We start from the raw sequence: 25,802 nt of genomic DNA on the forward strand, positions 1-25,802 counted from the left end.
ACTGAATGAAATCTCAATTTCAATCATTACAAAAGCAAATTAAAAGGGAAGAGGAGTGAGTAAAAAAATATATATTAAGGGGAAAAAACAAGAAAAGAAAAAAGGCAATGAAGAAAAGAAAGATTAACAGAAAAGAAAAAAAGACAACGAAAATAAAAAAGAACATAAGAGAGAGAACAGGAAAAAAGTGAAGGGATCGAAAACTTTTTTCATAGATTCAAAGATCCAAGGAAAACAGTGGCACTCACGCCATCATGGTTTCCAACCCAGAACCAATTGAGAGGAAAAAGAAGACACCCCTGATTTGGTTTTAATTCACCCCCCTCCCCCCCCCCCGGCCCCCATATGCGTTGGCAAGCAGGGCCGCTTGGCTGCGCTTGCTAGCTAGCTCTATCGCACACACGTACGCGCGCGCGCACGTCTAACCGCCAATTGCAAGATTTGAAAAAGAAAACTGCATCTACCGGGACCGCCGTTTTGCTGTTGATAAGTCCGTCGATAATTCATCAAAAACTAAAGGAACACGGGTCAGATTCGGACGACTTCAAAGTCATTTGTAGAAGGCTAAACAGTAAGTTCTATAACAATTTTCTTTGATTTATTTCTCAAATTGTCTCAAAATGTTAGATGTCGGTCGACTCGGTGTACTGCCACGACCACTGCACTGCACTGCCACCGCCATTGCCCCGTTGGCGCTGGCCGCTGCTCTACTGGCCGGGACGTGGCTATGACGATAGGGAGTGCTTATGCTTTGTGTTGGCTGAGTTTAGCTCGGCGAGCATTGAATAGATTAGTAATTCGCTCGTATTGCCTGATGTTTATTGTCAATGTGGCATTATCGTGATATAGGTAACCACCATTCACTTCATACAGCAGCGCTTTATTCAGTCGCACGCACGGTTCCCTATTTCCACCTCCATTCACTTTGTACACAAATGCGCGTACACAAATCTATGAGTGGTTTCCAAAACCACGATTTGGCCGTCAATGTTTTACAAAAACATCTCTGAATACGTTGAATTCATGAATGAATGATTTGTTAATGCTAATGTCAAGACTGTCAAAGCGTTAATTGTGAAACACTGCACAACGTTAATTCACTGAAATTGAAAACTTGCCAACAAATATTGTTTTGGAATTAGGCCTATAATTCGTTGTTGTTGATAGATGTTGGTAAATGAGATAAAATGGAGGTGAAACATGGTAGGGGTCCTAAAGTTTGAAAAATGATAAAGACTACGCAGCCCCTATAGTATAAAGTTACACTGTACACACCACTCACATGACTCATGGCACATATGGTGAAATGTGCACTTTGTGTGTGGAACTGTGACTGGAGTCACTGGACAGAGTGACAAATGATTCCTATTCAATTTTTCTACAGAGGCTGCAATAATTATGCAGAGAAAAGTGGCGCTAATGCAGTTTTGCACCGGCCAATTACCAGCATACCTCATCACCAAAATTTGTTCCCAAATGTCATGACAGGTCTCTCAGTCACATTTCGATGTTAATACCACCGCTTTTCAAAATATTGGGAACGGCTGTATTTAGTCTTCGATCTCGACGCGTTGATCTAATCCGTAGAAATCACTTTGCGGATTGCTTGGATTCGCTGTAATGTTTATTGGGACTGAAGTTAGCAAAAAAAATCATGCTAACATGTGACGAACAAACAGCCAGCATGCCGCATGCGAATCTTTTGGTCGCATAACTTCGGTCCATATCAACATGACGGCAAATCCAAGCGATCCGCAATATTTTGAAAAGTGGTGGGCATATTGTGTATTGACCTCAAAATGTGTGTAGACAAATAAGACAATTTCTGGTGGAGAGTTTTGCTCGAAGTTGGCTGGTGTGAAACTTGTGAAGCATTAATGCGGGAGGGTATTATTAGATCTTTTCATGGGGCTAGGCATATCAATTTTTAAAGTAAATTTTATCCTTTTTTTAAGTTTGTCCTGTGATCACAGTTTATCTGTTTTTATTTACTGATCAAAACTTGCCTAAAACAATGTCTGGAATTCATCCACTGGCATATGATTGTCCATGAACGGATCCATGATTTCTCAAAGGGGGTAGTGGGGCAGATTTTCCCAAGGAAATTTTAAATAACAAGCAAACCAAAAAAGAGATCCTCACTCTTGTATGAGACAATATTTTCAATATAAATATTTGCTGTAACTTTCGAAGGGGGGGGGGGACACTTGTGTAAGAAAGCCCCATTTTTATCTTGCTCTCAAGGTGGGGGCACAGGGGTCCATTGCAGAAAGAGTTGCGTTTAAACGCAGGTCAAAATCGCAAGTCCCAAATGCGCGCTGTTGATTGGTTGAAAATCAAGTTGCGTATGATATTTAGATTTGCGATTTATTGCAACTCTAAATATACAACGGACCCCAGGTCAAATGTGCCCACTGGATCCACTTCTGCGATTGTCAATACCAGGGAAATGGAATTTATGTCATCGATTACCCTCCTTTTGAAAATTGCTGCTCTGGAAATTTGATTTCAGATGACAAAGCTATTACTAGTATAAAGCATGCACAGTTATAATACAGCCTTGTTTGAACTAAGCTGGACAATATCACATTTCCTTATTGTTTTCCTGAATTCTTGGCTGGTAATCAGAGATCAATGAAAAATATCTCTAAAATTAAAGTTCATTCTCTTTTTTTACTATATTACTATTCTATTTTTGTTTGTATCTGCACATACATGCAGATTTTACAACACTTAAATTGATTTTATTTCATTTTCAAAGTTTGGACGACGGATACACTGGATGATAAGGTAGATGGTCCAGCCTTATATGGGAATGACACGACGGGTGTTGAATACAGAAAACGTGCCGTGTACAAGAAAAAAATGGAGTTTATGAAAGGTATGTGTGTAAGAATTTTCTTCAGTAGGAAAAATGGCAAAGCTTCATGATATAAAACAGATTGTATTCCTGCAGTGGCATAGCTGAAAAAAAATCAGTATGTTGGCTGAGGGGGAGGGGTGGACACTTTGTCCTCAGGTATTCATTTGTTGTGGTATTTGTCATCATTGGGCCTCCCATTAGATAATAGGTTATTTTCTTCCCATCTATGGTTAAACATAAATTTATTTATCATATTTTACAAAATGTTTTGTTGATATTTGTTAATTGGTACCGTTCAATTGAATGGTAGTGTATACTGCAAATTTCTCGATATTTAAAAAAATTTATGAACTTCTAAAGAAAGCTCACACACACGACAAGCATTGATGTTTTGAACCCTTAGCTAATATACTGTCCTTTGCATTGTTTTCATCCAATATTTCTTATTACAGCTTCAAGGAATTAATCCTGCCGGGTACCCATTCACTTCACCTGGGTCTAGTGCAGCACAGTGTGGATAAATTTCGGGCTGAAGGAAAACACACCATGGCTAGGACTCAAATTCATGACCCTCTGTTTGTAAGGTGAGAGTCAGAACCACACGACCACGACGTACCCAAGCTGATGTCATATCCCCACTTGTTCTTTTGTATTTTATTACAAGAAGTCATGCTTATTTACACTTTGTCCTCCGAGAACTATAAAAAATGGAGTGAAAATTTATTTCAAAGACATGTCCACCCTAACAAAAATTTGATTTGATTAAAATGAGAAAAATCAGACATAAAAATCGGATGAAAAATAAGAAAGGTATGTCATTTTTAAGTTTCACTCAATTTCACTTTATAATAGTTATATGCACATCCTGGTCGGTATGCAAATGTGGGAACTGATGACATCACTCATTCACTTTTCTTTTGTTGTTTTAAATATGAAATACAATTTTCTCCCCATTGACCTATTAAATAAAGTTTTATTTCTCACTGAACATGTGGAGTTACAATTGCTTAACATTATTTGGTTCAGCCCAGTTGGTCCTTATTGTCAAATCTGTAAAAATTGAAACATTGTAGAATTCAAACAATGAAAAACGAAACAAAAAGTGAGGGACATCATCGATTCTCTCATATGCATGTGGGTAAATTGTGCATATAACTATTTTGTGAAATATAAGCGAAATTTCAAAATGTCATAACTTTCTTATTTTGCATCCGATTTTGATGAAATATTTTGCATGATGCTTGCCTGATTTTTCTCTGTTGATTCAAAACAACCTTTTCTGTGGTGGACTTGACCTTTAATGTGAAGATATGCATTGCTGGAAATAATGATATGATACTTGGGACATATCATACACACATGTATGAAAATATGAAATAATTATGATTTCATTTCATACAATAAGCCTAGCAAATATTCCTGACGATGTGTACATTAGGTTAATTTTTTACCAAAATATTGTTAAAATTTCAAATTCAATAACTTTGTTATTATTAGATGCTAACGAAATTTTCAGCATGATGCTTTTCTGATTCATTCTCTCCCTACCAAAATCTCTTTTCTATGCTTTCTTTCTGTGGTCCCCTTCATTCTCCTTATAACTATTTTATGTGTAAAATGTAACCGGTCGTCCAACCATTTGATTGAAGGGCTAGAGGTACTCGAGACTGAAAGTTATGTGATATAATTCAAAGTGTACATCAGACAAACAAAAAGCACTGAAAATTTCATCAAAATTTGTTGAGGATTAACGAAGTTATGACGAATTAAAGTTGTTATTTTTTGGTAAAACTGCTCTCTTCAAGTCCTCATGAATATACAAAATCACAATTTATATATTTTTTGTATTATATGAATTCAAATTTTGTCCAAGCTAGGTTGTAAAAAATTACAATTGACTACTGATTCTGTGTAAGACAATAATCATATTATTTCTCACACATAGTTGAGTTATTCATCTGATTCAGCACAGCAAAAATAGACAGAAAAGAAATAAGTGGGTATCTTGTATATATTATTTTCTATATATTCTGCAAAAAGAGGTCTCTATTTTTTCTGTTTTTTAGTGTTCCAAATTGAATAATTTTCTTTCCCTATTTTTATTATATTTTCTTTCTATGTGTGATATATTATTTATTTCCTAATGTATCTTTATTGTATTTATGATAAACTTTTGGCGTGTTTCTACAGTAAATCATTAAAAACAGTTTATCTTTTCCGGACTCGAATATTCTTATCGCTCTTAAACCAACCTGTTTCTACAGACCGAATAATCTGATTAACTTGCATTTCGCTTCGCAAATACGGCAGAAATCAGAAAATTCAACCTATAACATCAACATTGCATTTCGGTATGTCTCGTTAGGAAAATTTTCAAAATTCATGGTAGATCTCACTTATTGTAGCAGGTATACGTGTTTCGCGATCAGCTAGCGAGATTAAACAGGCCAGAATATATGTATACTGTGAGATCGCACTTCTGGGTTCAAGCACTTAAGCCAGACATGCATGCTATTTTGCCCCATGTTTTACAGAAAAGTTAAACGGATTAACATGGCAATAACCACCTCTCAAAGATGGTTATGAGAAACCGTATTTTGCGCGATGCAATTTATCAATTAACCGCATCGCGTCTGTTTCTACAGGAAACTTATCCAGGATTCTGGATACTTAGGCGGGTAATACTTTTTAACAATTCTTTGTAGAAACACGCCATTGATATATCTTTTTAGGTGAAAAGAAAAAAAGAGAACAATTTGGGGGTACTATTTTGCCCCCTTTTGGGGATATTTCATTTCTTCTAGGTTTGTACCCTTTATTCATTTGGCCATGTGAAGGCTATCGCACATTTTGAGTTTAATCTTCGAAATTTGGTGTTCATTAGTTTGTTGTCCAAATTCTGTCTTACATGTAAATTTGTTTATAGGAAGATTAACATAATATCTATGTGAAGTGCAATCATTGATCTCTTGTAGTGTCGCATAGTCACATGTTTTCATAATATGGTGCTTTTATGCCATACCTGTCAATACTCTTTTGTACTTGAACTTATTAGTAAAAAATGTTTATTAATCTTGTTGAAAGCAATTACAAACAACAGATTTAACATCAAGTACCAGGTTAGTATGCAGAACAGTGGTTTTGCCAAGTACTCAATCCATGTAAAAAGCAATAAGAGAGAACAGGTTTATTCTTGGAAATGTTAGTCTTCATTTGTTGTGTTTTTCAATCAAACTCGATCTGTCTTGATACATGTTTATTTTTTTCATAACAAGATTGACAGAGATATCAACGAGTAGTTAAGTCATATATATTAATAACTTATGTGCTTTAATTATAAAGTCTATACTTGTGAATACTCTGTGCCATTTATGCTGTACTTAAACTTCTTATAGTAAAAACATTTTAATGACGTTCTTGAAATAACTGCTTTCATTTTTTTCTTGTGTATACTTATTCCATTATTAAGCCTACCATTAACCCCAGAGATATGCTGTTCACCATTGGTCTACCATTCACTGTACTTTATGGCTTACTATACATTGCACATCTTTGTTCTACTGTCTACCATTGGTCTACCATTGAATGTACACTTGTGGTCTATAGTGTATGACCAATGGTGTTATTTGAATGGTTGACTAATAGTATAGAGTGTATGGTATGACAGTATTGTATGGTAAATGGTAGGTCAATGGTGTACAGTGTATGGTAAGCCAATGGTGTATGGTGTATGGTAAGCCTACGGTGTACGGTGAATAGTAGTTCAATGGTGTATGGTAGGCCAATGGTGTACTGTAAATGGTAGGTCAATGGTGTACGGTGTATGGTAGAATGGTGTAAAGTGAATGGTCAATCAATGGTGAACGGTGTACGGCGAATGGTAGTTGAATGGTGAGCGATGAATGATACGCGAATGGTGTACATTGAATGGTACGCGAATGGTGTACGATGAATGGTACGCGGATGGTGAATGGTACATGAATGGTGTATGGTGTATGGTCAATGGTAGGCGAATGGTGTATGGTGAATGGTGTAAGGCAATTGGTAGGCCAATGGTGTCCAGTGAATGGTGGCTGAATGGTAAATGGTAGGCCAGTGAATGGTGGCTGAATGGTGAATGGTGGTCAATGGTAAACCTGTCTATAGTGGCCATATGGTAGATCAATGGTGAATGGTGTTTGATCAATGGTATATGAATGGTAAATGGTGCTCATGAATATGGTAATAGTAACGTCCCAATTATTTAAATTAGTTTGAATGGTATACCATTGAGGCTTGAATGGTATACCATTGGTGTATGGTGGGTGCTGTGCGAATGGTATTCCAATGGTATATCAATGGTGTATGATGAATGGTAGTCAATGGTATACCATTCAATTTTTTTTATAAGGGTTTACTGTAAATACCGACAGCATGGTCATAATAGAGCCACATTTTTTTTCTGATGCAATCATTGGCATTCCCAGTTGGAGTTTCTCAACTTACCAGTAGTATTTGAAGTCCTGATAACTCCTTTCCATGTTGTGACTAGGTCATCTGCCATTGCTTTGAGCTCTGAAAGGGACAATACATTCAAAGGGCATGACTCTCAACAGGAAGTAGTACAAAGGTCAATCAAAGAATTGTGTCTGACCTTTATACCAAACAACAATAGAGACCCATCTGCCAGGGCAGGGTCATTGTTTAAGATCTTTTACTCACTTCTTAGGTTTTAAAGCTACAGGGGATTTGTCCCTACTTTGCAAAGGTAGACTGCCAACAATGCATATTTAATCTACACATCCCGTGTGTACAAAGACATGGACCAAAGCAGGGGCTTTGTTCAAGATATTTTGTTCACTTCATTGGTATTATCTCAGTGTTAAATCCCACCTTGTCAATATTACATGTACACTAACTCATCCAGGCATGTTTTATCTACACACCCTGTACACAACAAGGACCCACAAACCAGAGTAAAGTTGAGCTCTCCACTGGTATTAGTAATGGCTGATTTAGATCCTAGTTTGCCAGTACCACACACACACTAAACTCAACAATGCCTTTTTTTATCTACACACCTTGTACACAGTGAGAAGGAAACAACTATTAAATATTACTAAAATATAGTTTAGAAATTGTAAATTTAGCATTTAGGTTCCACCTTGCCAGAGCTTCACATGCTAGACACATAAATGCCTTCTTTATTGACACACACATTATGGACAACGATAAGAGTAAAGATATTTTCAAAGATAATTTGTTCCTAAACAAGAAGTGACTAGATAAAGTATTACACAATAGTGACAAACTGTGACCCTTTTGTACATATATCTTTACTCATGAACAATAGTGTAGTAGTGATAGTTAAGGGAAGTTAAGAATAAAATACATATTCATCGCAAAACAGGGAAGTTCAAATAAAAAAAAAAACACACACACACAGCTATCTTGTGGTTATAGCACATATTATAGCATTCAGAAAATGATGGAAATTTTGATCGTGTAAAAATAAATGTACATGTAGAAATACTTTTTCATTTCATAACCCATATAGTTCAGCCATACATGAAAGAGTATTTGGCAACTTGACTTATTCATAAATGGTTACTTCAATGTTTCATTTGATTGTAAAAGATTTATTGATTTCTATCATATCTTTTAATGATGCAATCTTTCTTTACGTACATGTATATGCAATATTTCCAAATACACAGCAAACATATAAACTGACAATGAACTTACCATCTTCGCCTTCAGCTTTGCTAAATGACTTGATAATTTTGGCAGTATTATTCTGAGACGAGAAAGATAATTAAAACCAAATATGAATAACAAGCAAAACAAAACTAAAATGTGCATTTGAATTAATATCTGATACAATATATGTACATTATGGCTTAAATTGACAATTTGAAAGTTTCATACAGTGATATTCATGATTTGGGATGAGGAAAGAAAAAACAATTTAAGCCATAGTTCTTATCCAAACATACCAGGTACTTCAATAAATCTCTAATTCTTGATTCCGTTGTCACTAATTTAACGTTATGATTAGAGTAGTGTATATAACTGTACATAATTTTTCATATAAGCAAAGAACAGAATGTTCCCTTCCAAAAGACAGTAGCACAATTTCTCTGATCTTAATTTTTTCCCGACATGAGCTAAAGATTGTATTTGTAATGGGTGTTATGCTTCACAACATTCTGGATTAGATTCCAGTCAGAATTTTAAGTTTGACGCCAAGTGCAAATTTCATCGAAGCCAAAACTATTGGAAACAATATCAGCATGCCATACAGGGTGCTACATAACTTTTTAGAAGCACTTGCCCTGTTGGGCAAGTAAATTTTTAAGTATTTGGAATATACTTGCCTGAAAAACTTTTTCACTTGCCTGAATAATTCCTTGAAAAAAAGTTTTACCTCTCCAAAAGAAAGTGTTGCGGTTTTATAAACCACTGACCTTTTTTTCTCTTTTGAAATGAACTGATGTACCTTGTTATTGCATTTTTTTTCAAAGTGATTTTATCTTGCCTGCCATGACCAAATTTAGGGTCGATAAATCATATCGACCCTAATTTTGGTCATTCTACTCTGAGAATTTTGCTTGCCCAATTCGGGAAAGTAGTGTTGGTCTTTACTTCAAAAAACTTGCCTGACTCTAACTTTTACTTGCCCCGGGCAAGTGCTTATGTAGCACCCTGCATTATAAGGAGGATTACACTTACTTTCTTGAGGATATCGATGGTAACAGGAAGTTCTTTGAAGACTTCAATGAGTTTCATGATGATTGGGTTATATTCCTGCATCTTTGCATCCTGAAGCCAGATGTTTAGAAGCTCCCACCCACCCGCTGATATAAACCTGAGAGATGGAGAGAATGGATGTGATGATGAAAGATTGATTGATAGAGAAGGGGGGGAGCGACAGATAGAGATAAGAGAATGAGAAAAGAGGTGAAAGTGAAAGGAGAATGATATAAAAAGACAAAGATAGAGAAAGCATAAAAAAAGAAGAGCGAGAGAGAGAGAGAGAGAAAGAGAGAAATAAAGATGAAAAAGAAAGAAAAAGAAATGAATAAGAAAAAATATGAAAAGAAAGAGCAAGAGAAACAGAAAGGGGTCAGGGTAATTAAATAATGAAATTAAAACATTTCATAAAAAATGAAAAGTGAAGAGCCGTTAGTGGCAAAGTAGGTATTATAGATACAAGGATTCAAGTGATACAGGACAGAAATAAATTAAAGAGGATTTGAATGAGCACTTATAGCGCTATCATCATTCCTTCATGAACACAAATTGCATGCCAGCAACAGCAAATTGAAAACAGTCTTCAATGATAATAATTGGCCATTATAAGGATACAAATTCTGTACAAGTTATGCTCACGCAATGAACATTTACCGACCAAATCCTTATGATTCATACTTACTTTTCTTGCACTTCACTCTCTTTCGTGGCAATAAGTATATGCATGTAGATACACCGACTAACCATCTTTTTTGCACTCTTCATTAATCTGTAAAAATGATAGCAAAAACAATATAAAAATACTAATAATGAAAATAATTCCATTGCATTGTGAATTAAAAAGTTTTCTTTTTCCTTTAAAAAAAATTATTTCTGCATGACTTTTTGAATAAGAATAAAAAACAATAATCCACATCATTTTTTATTGAATGACAAATACGAATTATTAAGATAATAATTTCAGAAAATACAGACAAAATAACAGGGCCAGCTTGTCTCAGGGGGAAATGCTTTTAAATAGTATATCACATGGAACACTGATATGTGAGCCTATATCATTTTAAGAGCCTTAATTGAATTGAATTATAATATTTTATTTTTCCAAAGACAAATATGACAACTTTTGTTCTATAAGATGCACCTGAGCAAACAAGCCCTACATGTGGTCTGAAAGCACAGACCCTGATTGACAAGAGAGTGTTCACACGAGACTAGCACTCGTAACACTTGCTATAAGAGGGGCCTTCTGTACACAGGTCACTGGCAGGGACTTTGGGCTACATATTCAGACCACTTTCCTCAAGGGAAGGGATTGCACAGCGAACAAGCCCTACGTGTCTCATCACCTGTCAAGCCAGAGTCTTTGTGATCATGTTTATCTGAAAATACTATACTACTAACATCTGCTATTCACAAAGTGAACTTTGAACTTCCTAATTTCATGAGCTTACATATTAACAATCAGAACATGCCAGTACTGATCTTTGGACCATAACATATTGATTTGACTGTATATATGAACACTATCATAAGTCAAGCATGGTAGTACACACACACACACAAAAGAAAAAAAAAAAAAAAACCCTTGGTCACGATGTAACATTACACGTAAAATGAGTTTGAATGTAATGCTCAATACAATTCATTCTCTTGGCTTCATTATCATAATCCCTACAACTTCGAACAGGAAAATAAGCTTCTTTTGAAGTGGGAGTAAAAGTAGAGTTCTCATTTTAATCACATACATGAATGCATAACCGAAACTGCCTAACTCAAGTAGTGTAGCATCTGACCTTCAACATTGAGGACAAGGCCACTTTTCTATTTTCTATTACTTTTCAAATTTCAGCACAAATGTGAAAAGCTAAAAATGGCAGAAAACATAAAGCCTCCAAGGCTATAACCTGTTGGAGAGTAAGCTGTCATATATGCAGGCAGGAGTCTATAGAAAACAAGTGTTATTGCAAAATAATTCAGTCTCTTACAGATTAGACTGTAGTATTGGTAAACCCAAGCAGACAAATTTATTCATATTAGCCTATGACAAACAGAAGGATGAAAATCCAACCATGCAATGCTGAATTGGAGTGTTTCCTCAACGTTTTTGTCAGACAAGTTGTCAGGTCTGACAATTTTCTTGATTCTGATTGGCAGAAAAGCACCCTTACCATGTTAACTGATAAAACGTCTGACAAGTCCTTTCATGAAACACACCTGGGGAGTGTTTCATCAACATTTTTGTCCGACAAGTTGTCAGATCTGACATCTGTCTCTGACTCTGATTGGCTGTGAGGCACTGTTACTATGGTAACTGTCAGATAAAATGGGACTTGTCAGATAAATCGTCCGACAAGTCCTTTCATGAAACGCTCCCCTGGTGACTGCTTCATAAAGCTGTTCGTAACTTAAGAACTTGAAGAACGACTGGTGATCCTTTGTGGTAAATGGTATTCATTGGCGATGGTTATGCGCGTAAGAAAGGTTCACCAGTCGTTCTTCAAGTTGCTCTAACTTACGAACAGCTTTATGAAATGCCCACAAGGATCGAAAGGAGGAATACGGGTCATGCAGCAATGCACATTATAAAATCTAAATAAATGAAAAGAAAAAGGAACACATCCTGACAAAATGAGAAACTCTTACATTAGTATTTTGGTGACCTCCGTGACTCCCTTGATGCCTCCATCTTTATTTAGAAGTGACGAGAGAGCCTTGAGTAGCTGGTTAGGGTCAACTGGATTGTGACGAGTAGCCTGCAAGGAATAATACAAAATCATATTAATGAGATACACAAGAATAACACAATCAATATCAGGAAAATAGGCTACATTCAATATCAGGGATCATGTAGTCGAGGCTGGCCTCAAGGCCTCTTTATGCCGGCGGCCCGAGTCACATGTACAAAGTCTACGAGAGGTTTTATTCAGTGGCTTCATGACCTGGAATTACCAGCCTATGTTGAATCTACATAAAAATGAATTTCTAACTCCATTTAAACAGCTATCCCTGCCCCAAACACGAATAATAATATATATTTTTTTAATCCATTGAAATTTTGAGCCAAAGCTGACTTCTTCCCTCACTCATGGTTAGGAAAGAGATGATTGGCAAAACATTTTGAGGGCAGGCAGATGTGGGGAAAGAAATTAATATATGAGGGGGTGAAGAGTATGCATAGGATGTAGCAGAGGGATGATATTGAAAGACCAGATGGGACAAACTGAGAAAAAAAGAAGAGATAAAAATCATAGTGTTTACATGTGTTTATTGTGTTGGGGAACCTATATACCTCCTGACCACCCCTCCCCAAGTTTGAATTGATAACCACACATTTCCAGCTATGTTCTCTTTGTGAATTTCCGCCTAAACCAAGTGTAACTCACTTTAATAGGGCATACTCCTTCTAAGACCAATACAAGGGATAACAGAAGGCAATTTGATTTAAAGAGAAAAACACTCAGTAGTTTATTCTGATGTCTTTAACTTACGATACCTTCAACAACTTTGTCTACATCCTAAATGCCTTTCAATAATAACTTTTTTCTGATCAGATTTCCTTCACGACTGCCAAACGAGTTCAAATGTAAAAATCCCATTTCTTATTTAATTTTGAATGAAATTCTTTTGATTTTAAATAATGCACAAATGTACTACTATACTTTGCTACAGCAGATAAAAGTAATAAGGAAATAGCATATGATTATCTACAATATGGAGGCAGATATGCTATCCATTATGAATTTACAGTAACGTAAATAGAAAGTAAAAAGGAAATTAATCTTGAAATTAGAAGGGAAAGAGGAAGAGGAGGTGGAATGAAAATGGGGATTTGACCTTCAAAGCAAGGGTTTGGGATAAGCAATGAGCTTTCATGCCGTTACTAAATGTAATTATGTGTTAATTGCTTTTATACAAGCCTAACTCCCTCCCACTCTTTTTAAAATTGTAAAACCAATAGATGTCATCATTTTTAAAATGTACTCTTTCTTTGAAAATTTTATGCCTGAAAATGCTTCTCCATTGACCAATTTTGATTTTTTTTTTACATTGACAAGGTCCATTTTATATTATGCAAGATCTTATGTTGCCTTTGATAGCTGGGTATGTTTTTTTTTCAAATTAAAGGACTTTTATTACCTTCTCTCTTATGAAGTCCTAATAGCAATACTATAATTAACCATAAAGGACATTACAGAAACCCTACATGTAGCAAATAACAATAATGCAATGTGCACTTTCATTCATTGTTTATCACAATAGCAGATGAGTCATGATTCTGATATCTTTTTATTTCATTTTTTTTGAAAATACATGCATCATACATGTACTTCAAATACAGCCCAAAGCAGTGGATATAGAGGACATTATTTTTTTAATTCAGGAAAGATTCTTTCAGAAACGATCTTCTTGGAAGGTTGTTCCAATCAACTGTGATGCAGTCAAAGACTGAAATAATAATTTATTCATTATAGGGGAATTTAAAGGAAGGAACCAAATACTTTGTTCAATTCTTTGAAAGGTGATATTTGATTAATTAGTGAAAGGTGATATTTGATCAATCACTTTGAAAGGTGATATATGATTAATATTAAAATCAAATGAACTTTCAATTAAAACTTATGCATATATAAAAAAAAAATATTTGTGGCCTGGTAGGAGACTGAACATTTGATGAATTTGCAAAATTATACAATTACAAAAAGAAATTTTAAGATCTTTTGAAAACTAGTATACTAGAGGAGTGCCAAAATGAAAAATATGCATGTTTTTGTTTGAAACATTTTTGGAATAGAATTTTCTGTTATTAAAAATGTGCACTTTTAAACTGTCTAAATCTAACTTTTTTCCCCTACATAATCAGGCTTCCCCTTTGAACATAAACATATATTGGATTTTTTTTTATCAAGGATTTCTTTTGGAGACTTTTGCAAGTTATATTTTCCTTCCCCAAGTACACGTATGGCCCAATGATCAAGTGTCCCAACAAATGAAGTACAATGTATAATGCACGCACGAATTGGTCAAATTATTTAACAGAAATCTCAATGCACTATATTGATATAGACTTGATTAATGGGGCTCATATTGAAAACTGTCCCCATATACTTGGCCAAATCAGGACTAGTAGTGATCTTTACTAATTAATTTGTAGCATTTATATCCCGGGGCTCATAAAGACGTCCCCTTATTACATGCTACAATTGTACTTAACAATCTATAGGGCTCATGAACGTCCCTTTATAAGCATTAATTAATACCTACAATTTAGCAGCCTATATAGTTATTTATAAATAAATATAACAGTTATGCACATCTTCTCTTAAAATATCTCAATCCCCCCCCCCCAAAAAAAAAAATGAAGAAAAAAAAAAGGAAAAAAACTCTGCAAATGCTGAGACAATAGTCGATATGATCCGAATTTTTAATCTACAAAAATTGCATTAAATATTTAGAGTAAAAAAGTTTTGAGAATTGTGTGTCTGTGTTTGCAAAAGTAGTCACGTTTCATTTTCATTCAACACAAACTATTTGTTTCATTATACCCCCCCATGGATCCAAGCAGATTAGACAAAATACCATTTTAGGGCCATATTGTCAGCCCCTCAAAACTACTAATAGTTGTGTCTAATCCGGCTGGGTCTGCTCCTGCCTACCCCCACCCATTTTAGCTACGAAAACATTCTTATATAGACTTAGAAATATACAACAGTGCTTGAGCATTTATGGATATCTTTATAAACTTGACCATGATTTATCCCTCTATTGGCAGTAGATCTTCATATACTGAATAGCATGCAACAGATATTACAAGATTGGGAGGCTTTGAAGGCATTGCATTAGATGAAAGCTGCTTTCAGAATGTGGACTTTATTTTGTGTATATGAGTCACTTCCTCTTTTCTTGTTGCAAGTGTATGGTATGATTGTACAGGTATATGCATATTGCCTGTGTGTGCATATACTTACGTCATTCTGTGTATGAACATGTGTTTCAGAAAGTTTAATAACCCTGCAGGGGCCTGTTGCATAAAAGTAATACTATTATGGCAACTTTGCCGTCAAATGGTAACAGCCAATCAAAATCATGGATTCCATGCAAGTTACCATAATGGTAATTTATATGCAACGGGCCTAGAGTCTGGTTGGTCAATATAACTCGGCCATTCGAGAAAACGCCCCCCTCAAACTCCTGAAAGCTCGGATCCAATTTTTGTGAAAATCATAAGCCAAATGTACAAAAAGGTTGGATAAACTGGACCCTACCTTTCGCAAATTTAGGGGGGGGGTCCTTTTCTCGAATAAAGGTGTTACACAATTGCCCAACCGACAACCCCATGTAATGGCACGAACCTAAAACTGCTTATCTGAATTATTAGTAATATTGACTTCTTACCCCCCCTAAAAAAAAATCATTCAACTAGAGTTGTTATAAAAAGGGATACTTGTAGCTTAAATTTTAATGACAGAGGCAGCATTACTAGTAACTGATTTGGTTTATCCGTCATACATTACATAGATTTTCATTAACATACTGTGTCATTTTGCCTACATTTGGTCAGATCCTAATAAGAATGCATAAAGGGTAAAAATGTCAAAATTGTTACCAATTTCAGAAATAAAGAAAAAAAAAGATATCATATATCTTATATGGAGTCACCAAGGGCAGCAAAGTATGGGAGAGGGCAAAGTCAGTTGCCCATACCACTTTCATACCCGACGACACAACAGCCAAGTAATACAGAAAGTAAATCACTGGGAAACTTCTAGAAATGGGAACATTCTTGAATTTCCTGTACAATGCCAAAGATTGATTTCCACAGAAATATGAATATTTCTACTTAATAGGAACACTTGACAGGTATGCATTTTACTGATTAAGAATGAGAAAATGGAAAGACAGGAGTCATGCCCCCCCCCCCAATTTAACAGTTTGTGTCCCCGTCTAAATGAGCAGTCAGAAGTTAGTAATCCTTTCAATCATTTACATAATAAATTACATGAGACTGATCTTCGGCTTATTTAATGATCTGTATTTCTTTAAAGTATGAATATCATGAACTAGTTCTGTCATGAAGTTATTGGTGTTATGTGTATGAAAATAATTTGTAAGTTACATTTGCAATGTTCCTATGAATTTTGCCACTCATCAAAGCCCATTTAAAAGTTTAGACAGAGCATTAAATCTTTTGACAGTCAGAACAATTTTGTAAGACATTAATGTAAATAAAAAACAGAGCAATATAATCATTTATATTGAATATTTACCAAAACTTTAAAGCAGGATTTAATAATGGCTTCAACTTAACCTTTCCTAATTAAATGCAAGATCAGAAATGCAATATTATTCAATTATCAATAATCCAGTCCCAGTACTTTTCTATTTTTCACCATTTCTAGGAAAATTTCTCCCTTTCCCTTTATTTAAACAAAATTAAGAATTTAAGATTTTTTTTTTTGGAAATCATTACAAAGCACAGGAAAATCCTAATTGTTTTCATACCCTATAATTTAAATCAGCCAAATGTTTATGAAATGTAATTTAGGGGTTTATATTTGTGAGGAATTTTAGTCCGTCATGTAAGACACCTACACTACCCAACAGATTTATATAGAATAGGAAATATAGAGGGGAAATGAAAAATAAGAAAAGAGAAAAAGGAAGATTATCAAGAGAGATTTTATGAATAGGAGAAACAAAGATTCTTTGAGCTCTTTTATCATTTGGTGGACTTATTTATTTCTGATTGCACCTTCATCCATATATTCCCCATCCTAATTAATCTTACTTAAAAGGAAACCTTGCACAAAATCACTCTCTGACTTATTAGAAACCCTCACGCAACTTCACGACATCTGACCCGCTCAACACATAAAAATTAACACAATTTTTTGCACAAAACATGTAAAAACATGGCATGCAAAGCAAAAAAAAAAAAAAAAAAAATGCAAGTTATGAAATATATACACACATAGGGAGTGGGGGAGTATTTGATATGAATGACATATATTGATATATAATCAATAATTGCCGACTTTTTGTACATTATATTAATATTGAGTAAATATTTGAACCTTCTTTATAACTGGTACAAAACTTGGATGAATCTGAGGAGTATTCTTTCAATATATTATTTTGAATTTATCATAAAGAGTATCATTCATGTTGTATGAAAGATACATTTTGAATTAAATATATGGGTAAATTTATTTCTAAAAAGTTGTATTTATCTATTTAATCATTTCTGTTATTATTTATTTTTATTTTTTTTACTTTTTATTTTATTCTCCCTAGTTATATAAACACTTCTTAATCAAAGTGGCTGCAAATTACAGGGAAGTGTTTGAGGGGCCATTAAAATAAATATGACAATATTGAGAGAGGGCACTAAATATCCTCAAAGATTGAAATTATTCCACAGAAAAATAAGAAAAAAAATCAATAGTCACCACACACTGTTCTAAGATTGGAATGTCAGATGATTTTCCAATATATTGTTGAACCATTACCCCAGTTGAAGGTCATTATGTATTCAGAAATTGCTTGAATAGAAATTCAGATTTAGTTCACACATTTATCCAAATGTACAAGAATTGTGTAATTCCTATACAAGTTTAACGATGAATATGATTTTTTGTTTGATTGCAAGATCAAGTTCATAAGTAAATTTTTTTTTCAATTTCACTTTATGATCATATCTAGTATATTTTTGATTGCTTACAATTATACATTTTATTTTAAATATTTTTTACAAGTGTTAGAAATTTCCAAATATGCAAAGTATCTTCTTGTCAAATTTATATACTGCTTTCTTGCCCATTCATCAATTGAATGGTAAGAAAGTGAATATATTGATATGTTCATTTATTAAATAAACTGCAGTATTTCATTTTAACCTATGCATATATTTTATGCTCATTGATTTGGATATTTATATTTTCCATGAATGTTGAGTAAATTTACCATTGTGAAATGAAAGTATATATTCTAATATAGAATATACAATCGGAGCTTGGTCAGTATCAACTGTGATCTTGTATGGGATTGGTAGTACAAAAGGCTTTTGTTACCTGTAAAGGAAGAGAAAAGAAAGAAAAAGAGAGAAAAAGGTTGATAAGTTACTGCACTGATAATTTTCAACAATAAAGACTTTGTTGAATAATGAAGTGAAGCCCAGCAACAAAGTTTGAACATTTTCTCTTACAAAAACAATGGGATACAATTTGTCGAACAATATTTTGTTGCTAGATACAGAATGAAAATTAGCTCAGCAATAAATAAAAAACATAGTTGTCAGATTAAATTCAAATTTTAGATATGATTTTTAAGCTTAAGTGATGTACTTTGTTTCATCATTATTTAAATATGAGCCATGTATACAGTGTCACAAGGAACACCACCAAAACTATAAAATACTATACTTTGAATATCTTTTGACCCCTAGATGACCTTATCATCAGACACACATTTGGAATTACCCAAAGATCATTTGTACAGAGTATTAACACAACACAAATACACAATTGATACAGATGTAAAGAATTTAGAGCAAGTTGAACAAAAACTTGGGAAAAGGGTCGACATGACCTCATATCATTTGACCTTTTGACCCTTAGATGACCTTTGACCCCATGATCATTTGTATCAAGTGTGAACATAACTGAATGCAGAAATAAAGAAATGAGAACAATTTGCAATTTGTTTTTACCTTTTGACCCTACCTTAGTTCCCATCATCCTCAACAACATACATGAGGCATTACCAAAGGATCATTTCAACCAAGTGTGATTAGATTGATAAAGAAATAATGAAATGAGAATAAGTTGCACAAAAACTAAAAAAAAAGGATGGACATGACCACATGTCATTTGACCTTTTGACCCCTAGATGACCTTTGACCTCATGATCCATATGGACACTTGTGGTATTACCCAAGGATCATGTACCAAATGGGAACATAATTGATGAAGAAAATGAGAACAAAGTAAACAAATCTTGACATTCAATGACCCCACCTCCCTCAACAACACACATGTAGCATTAGTACCCAAGGATATATTTACCAAAATGTTATCAAATTTGATGTAGAAATAAAAAAAAAATAAGGGCATGTTAAACAAAAACTTAAAAAAAGGATGGACATGACATATTTGACCCCATCACTCTCATGGGGTCACATGTAAAATTAGTTACCCAAGGATCATATGTACCAGGTATGAACTTTCACTTTTGAACAGAACAGACTAACGGACCAACAGGAAAATTGATTACTAGGTCTCTGCCGAACTTAGTTCAGGCAAGACAAAAAGAATACAACCTTCCTTTTTCACCTAATTGCAAATGGGCAAATTGTCATCATTCACTAATGATCATGAAACATTAAATGTGTTCATGCATATTTTCAGACGTTGGATCTTTCAGTGTCCAATGAAGCATAACTCATAATGCTTCAAAGATCAAGACAGACTAGTGTACTGGTATTTTTTTAGAGAGATGAAATTTCCTTTTGGTGGATATAAAATTCTGATATTTTGCATTTGTTCTATCAATTTAGACAGAAAGTTAAATATAAATGACACCCCCTGTACATACCGTAAGTCAATGAGGAAAGTCTGTAGTCAGACATTCATTCAACCATGTACATTTGCAAAATGAGACATTTATATAATACTACAACAGGCTATCTAATTTCTCAGAAACAAATGAAGTCATAATCATTTGAACATGGCAAGTCATGATATGAACAATGTTCACAGAAAAGTCTGAAAATATGCCCACATTTTGTGTTTCATATAATGCACCTCCAGGTGCAATTTGGAACAAAACATACTGTAGACTATACCGTTCTCTTTCACATGATATAATAGACGTTATAATAGTCGGGCTTTCATTTTTGTCATACCAAATAAAGTTCACCTTCTTCTTTTTCATAAATGCCTAGTGTGTAAATAATTCATTAGGACAGCTGCAAATACTGTTGCTGGGCTTTGCCAGTACAAGACTTCATTGAGATTAAATATATTCAGTATACATTACATTTGGTGTTATGCCAATAATTCAAGACTAAAAAAAAAAAAAAAAAAAGTTATTTAAAAGCCCATGCATATTTTTCATCCTTATACATGTATATAAATCACACTCTGACCATTTCCAGGAATTTCGACATGTATGTTTTTTCATGATTATTTGTATGCACCGTGTATGAGCATGGACCTATTAGGTCCATGGTATGAGTATCTCAAACATTCGAGATAGATAATGATTTTCTATTTGTCAAATCCATATAAGACATGTGTTCTAGAAACACTGTGCTTTAAAATTAAAAAAAAAGCTAAATTTCATTTTCAAGCTCTACCTGTATTTTATGTGATTTTTTGTTCACAAAATCTCTCCACTATTTTTAAACATAGGCCTACAGTGCATATAAAAATAAAGGTTATCTGAATGAAGATTTATCTTTGAATATTACAATTTATAATGAATACCAGAATATAGAAGCGCAACTCTTTAGCTATGAATTAATACCTTACTTGTACCACTTAGGCCTACATGTACATCATGCATGGCTAAATAAATCATTTTGGAAAACAGGCACAGATTCTATTTTTCTTGATTTTTTTGTTAAACTGGGTGAAGTGAAATTAAAACTGATTAGTCAGTGAGGAATAGCATTGTATTCAATAATACAGCAATTAGCAACAAAAAAGGGGGCTATTCAAAATATCGGATGTCCAATGACAAAGAAATCACTCAGCCAAGCATCTGTGAAAATTTTATCTCAACCCTACTTGGCGAAAATATGGAATTCCTACCAATCTTCAATATCAATTAGTTGAGTAACGCATGGTATTGAGGCACATGTACACGGCGTCAGCAAAGTAAAAACCTGAAGAGTTGCTCATTCATATTTTGGTAAATTGAAATAGGATATTCAATAACAATTAACATGTAAAAATATTAATGTAAGACAAATGAACAGCCTTTTAATTTGATCAACATTAGGTTTCATATTCATTCAGCATGAACAGATATTGCTGAATGAGCAAATTGTTCCTGAACTTTTGTTGGAAAGAGGCATAAGCTGACATGCTTGGATCATCCTAGCTTATTATTTTTTATTGATATCATGTAGTATGTTCTTAATAATTCCATTACTTCAATCAGCATTCGTAAGTTTGGAATGTTTCGACAAATATTGGAATGTTTCGACAAATAAAAAAATTCCTCCACTGAATACTAGTTAGCGTTGTTGTCCAGTGATTCAATATTTTTATTCTAATTCCTGACAAAATATAACAAAATCAACTGAAACATCACAAATTACAAAAGAATATCATTTCATCTATAAAGAAGTGGAATTCCTCTGGCAGTCTTGTGACTCTCATCTGCAATACAAATACATGAAGCAACAATGTAGACTTTTTGACATTGATTTTTTAAATATCATTTTTTTTGTACCCTTTTAACAATCCAATGATACTGTAGGGGCAAGGCTGTATATATAGATGCCCTGTTGATGATCAGTAATATCCCTTATTAGCCTTAAAAGTTTTTGGCGCCCTCTCAATTTTCCCTTTTTGTGTTGTACTAAAGCAGGAATGTGTCTCATGTTGCGATATGATAAACAAGATACACTTGTGTTCACTTTTTTATGCACTTTGAGAAATAAGGTATATGGAAAATATCATTACTCTTGAAGGCTACATGAAATATTTTACCAAAAATTCTTTTGCATCTTTGACTTTGATCAAATAACCTACATGTAGAACTGACCAAATGACCTAGAAGTACACTCATTTCATTCATTGCTGATGCTTCATACTACTTATTCAAACTAATGTATAATTTTCTATTATGAAAATTAAAAGAAAATAGAATGTATTTTTTTCATAATGAAAATGCAAAGTTCACTGAACTGAACTTTGACCATGCATTGGTGACACATTATCAGATTACTAATTTCATGTCATTTGTGATATCCAATAACCACAAGTTTTTACAAGATTAAAATGCATATGAAAAAAAAAAGTTGAAGGGTAATCATCAGTTGATTCTTAATTTGACCTTCCATTAACTTTCATATTGTCCAAGTCACCTAAAATTATACTCATCACATTGCTGTTACCTGATTACCTTTGTAATCAAAGTTTCACAGAATCTTGAAAGTTCAAAAGCTGAATAGCTGTCGATTGCATGTTTTTTTTTTGTTATGATTCCATAAATGTACATGAATGTGATTCCTCAGTTTGTAAGTTTACTGACCCCAAACTGAGGCCAAATAGCCAAGTGAACTGAAATTTCATTCATTCACTTGCTGATACTCAAAAGCAATTATCAAGTTCTATGGCTATGCAGGTAAGATCTGTACATGCATGATGAATGAACACAATTTCTAAATTAGATCCAACCAAAGGCTTGTACTATTCAATTCAATATATAACTAGATTCCTGTTACACGAGGGCCTACATGATTCATTCCAAAAAGAACACTTCACTTTACGATAAGGAAACATTTACTCATAAAATTTGCACTTAACTTTAACCAAACTTGCAAAATACATATATCAAACAATCCTGTCAACCTGATATGGATAAAATAAGAAATAAACTTAATTTACAAAAGGAGCTAAATCAAATATATAGTAATTCATAGTTGGCTACTTTTACCACTTTACCTAAATTATGCATTCAGTGCATGTTGTAGATACAAGTTCACACCATCAGTGCAAATTTTGATAAAAATTTCAAAATTTTACTATTATTTCAACATTTTTGGATTTATCTTCTTTTGGAATATACATGTATCATTGAAAAGTCACCTTCCTTAGAAAAGATCTTTTTTTCAAATCTCTTTTTAAAGGTCAATTCCACCTCAGAAAAATGTTGATCAATAGAGAAATCAATAGAGAAAAATCAGACAAGCACAATGCTGAAGATTTCATCAAAATCGGATGTAAAATAAGAAAGTTATGACATTTCAAAGTTTCGCTTATTTTTAACAAAATAGTTATATGAACGAGCCAGTTACATCCAAATGAGAGAGTTGATGATGTCACTCACTCACTATTTCTTTTTTATTGTTTGAATTATACAATATTTCAATTTTTACGAATTTGACGATTAGGACCTCCTTGCCTGAAGCACAAAATGTTAAAATAATGGAATTCCACGTGTTCAGGGAGGAATGAAACTTCATTTCACATGACAATGACGAGAAAATCAAAATATTTCATATTTCAAACAATAAAAAACAAAAGAAATAGTGAGTGAATGACATCATCGACTCTCTCATTTGGATGTAGCTGGCTCGTTCATATAACTGTTTTTGTAAAATGAAGCGAAACTTTGAAATGTCATAACTTTCTTATTTTACATCCGATTTTGATGAAATTTTCAGTGTTATGCTTGAATTTTTCTCTTTTTATTCAAATCAAGTTTTTGTTTAAATTTTCAATGGACATAATCAGCTATCAATTTTCTATCAAATTGTTAGTTCAATTACTAAACATATCTAAATGTGCAAAAATTGACATTCGAAAGGTTTATTCCAAAAGGAACGAAACAGAGTTAGATATGTGGAATAGTCTTCCTGACAGTATTGTTTCAGCTCCTTCGATCAACTCATTAAAAAATTGCCTGGATAGACACTGGTCAAAGAATTAGGCCTATGACTGCTCTATGAGTATGAGCTAGCCCATGTAGGCAGTCTTATCTTTTTTTCTTCAGTTTAACATACATTGAAGTCCTTTCTCTTGTTAACTCTATTTATATATCATGGATAGTGTTGCACCACCAGAGATACTATGATCGATGAACACTCATGCCTATAGCATTGTGGACAAAAAGTAAATCCATGAAAATTCTAAAAAATATTTAAAATATGATTGAATGCTAGATATTAAAAACACAATTCTATTAATGTACGCTAATAATATATCATAAATGATATACATGTAGGCCTGACATCAACATTTAAACAGTAGATAAGGGAAAGTGGTTACTTAAAAAAAACCTTGATTTACAGAAAAATCTCCATAAAGTCAGATCTAAAACAATGCCATGGTAGAGTTTCTCGAGCTAGATCAAGACAATACTGCAAGCTTTGTCATTACAAGCTTAGTCTTAATTCCATTTGATATAAAAAAATAGACTGGGCGGTGACTGCAGTTATCAAACATGGTTCAAGCAATTAATGATTTGGTAGAATGACTAGAATCCATGTCAAAAAAAAAAAAAAAAAAAGATTTAGACACCAACACGATGACGATGTAGGGGCAGCTGCTGGCATCACAGAAAACATTACATAATAAAAATACATTCCGTCTAGAATAGATTTACAAATGTCAAAACTACAATACTAGACAAAGTCATAATATAGACCCCTTTTAATTCAAGATCTAATATAAAATAAGGATTTTGATTAGAATGTAAATTTTAAAAAACAAAAACTTTACATTTTCAACATTTCAAAACCTACGATGTACGTTCATGCAGCCCTACCAGTAATTGTAAGAAAGCCCAGCCCCAATATTGATTCACTTATGAGCACTAGCATGCTACTACTACTAACAAATTTAAGGATGCTAGCAAACTGGCCCTCCCTGATATGATCAAGCATGCAACATGAGTTGGGGAAAGTCCCGAGTTGAGATTGATCCAGGTCAGCACCTCATCGTCGATGCACATCACAGCTCGCCAGCCAGTGACGTAAGCAGCTTGCGCGCCAAATATCCTCATTAGCATATCCCAGGCAGCTCATTTGCATACACCCGGAAGATGCGGGGAAACATGGCGTGTGCAGAACGAGTTTAGGTTGGAAGTTGGTTGTTGTTGGCCCGCTTTGCTCCAGAAATTCCAATGACATATTACAGAAGCCTGTCCATATTCCACATCTCGATAGTCACAAAGATCGCGCTGACATAACAAGCAAGTCGTAAATCAGACAAATCCATCCACTTACGAATAATACTGAGAAGAATCAATGAAGTCGTGAACAGAAAATTGATGACGACGCACGTTCCTGTGAACAGAAACATGGGCGACCATGACAAATTTTGCTCACATTTGCACAACTTACACTTTATTTTCTTTCTCTTTCAGAAAACCTCAGGCCATCTCTCCTCGTTCTTTTAGATTTATAATTCAGGTTACAGCTCCCGAAACCGCTTTTCTGACCCAATCTTTTTTTGACAAAATTATATTTACCCAA

General features: G+C 34.0%; 1 protein-coding gene across 1 annotated transcript in view; it reads right to left on the reverse strand.

Moving 5' to 3' along the window:
• Window positions 1-25,802, reverse strand: part of LOC121428739 (serine/threonine-protein phosphatase 1 regulatory subunit 10-like) — a 44,887-nt gene extending 19,085 nt beyond the window's left edge. The window contains exons 1-7 of the mRNA XM_041625554.1: window positions 25,671-25,802; window positions 18,557-18,663; window positions 12,239-12,348; window positions 10,278-10,364; window positions 9,575-9,710; window positions 8,588-8,639; window positions 7,349-7,417 (exon numbers count right to left, since the gene is read on the reverse strand). Coding sequence (XP_041481488.1) covers window positions 7,349-7,417; window positions 8,588-8,639; window positions 9,575-9,710; window positions 10,278-10,364; window positions 12,239-12,348; window positions 18,557-18,559 — 457 coding nt within the window. The 5' untranslated portion in view covers window positions 18,560-18,663; window positions 25,671-25,802. The remainder of the gene's footprint in view (window positions 1-7,348; window positions 7,418-8,587; window positions 8,640-9,574; window positions 9,711-10,277; window positions 10,365-12,238; window positions 12,349-18,556; window positions 18,664-25,670) is intronic.

The sequence above is a fragment of the Lytechinus variegatus genome, chromosome 15 (assembly GCF_018143015.1).
Source record: "Lytechinus variegatus isolate NC3 chromosome 15, Lvar_3.0, whole genome shotgun sequence".
Taxonomy (NCBI): domain Eukaryota; kingdom Metazoa; phylum Echinodermata; class Echinoidea; order Temnopleuroida; family Toxopneustidae; genus Lytechinus; species Lytechinus variegatus.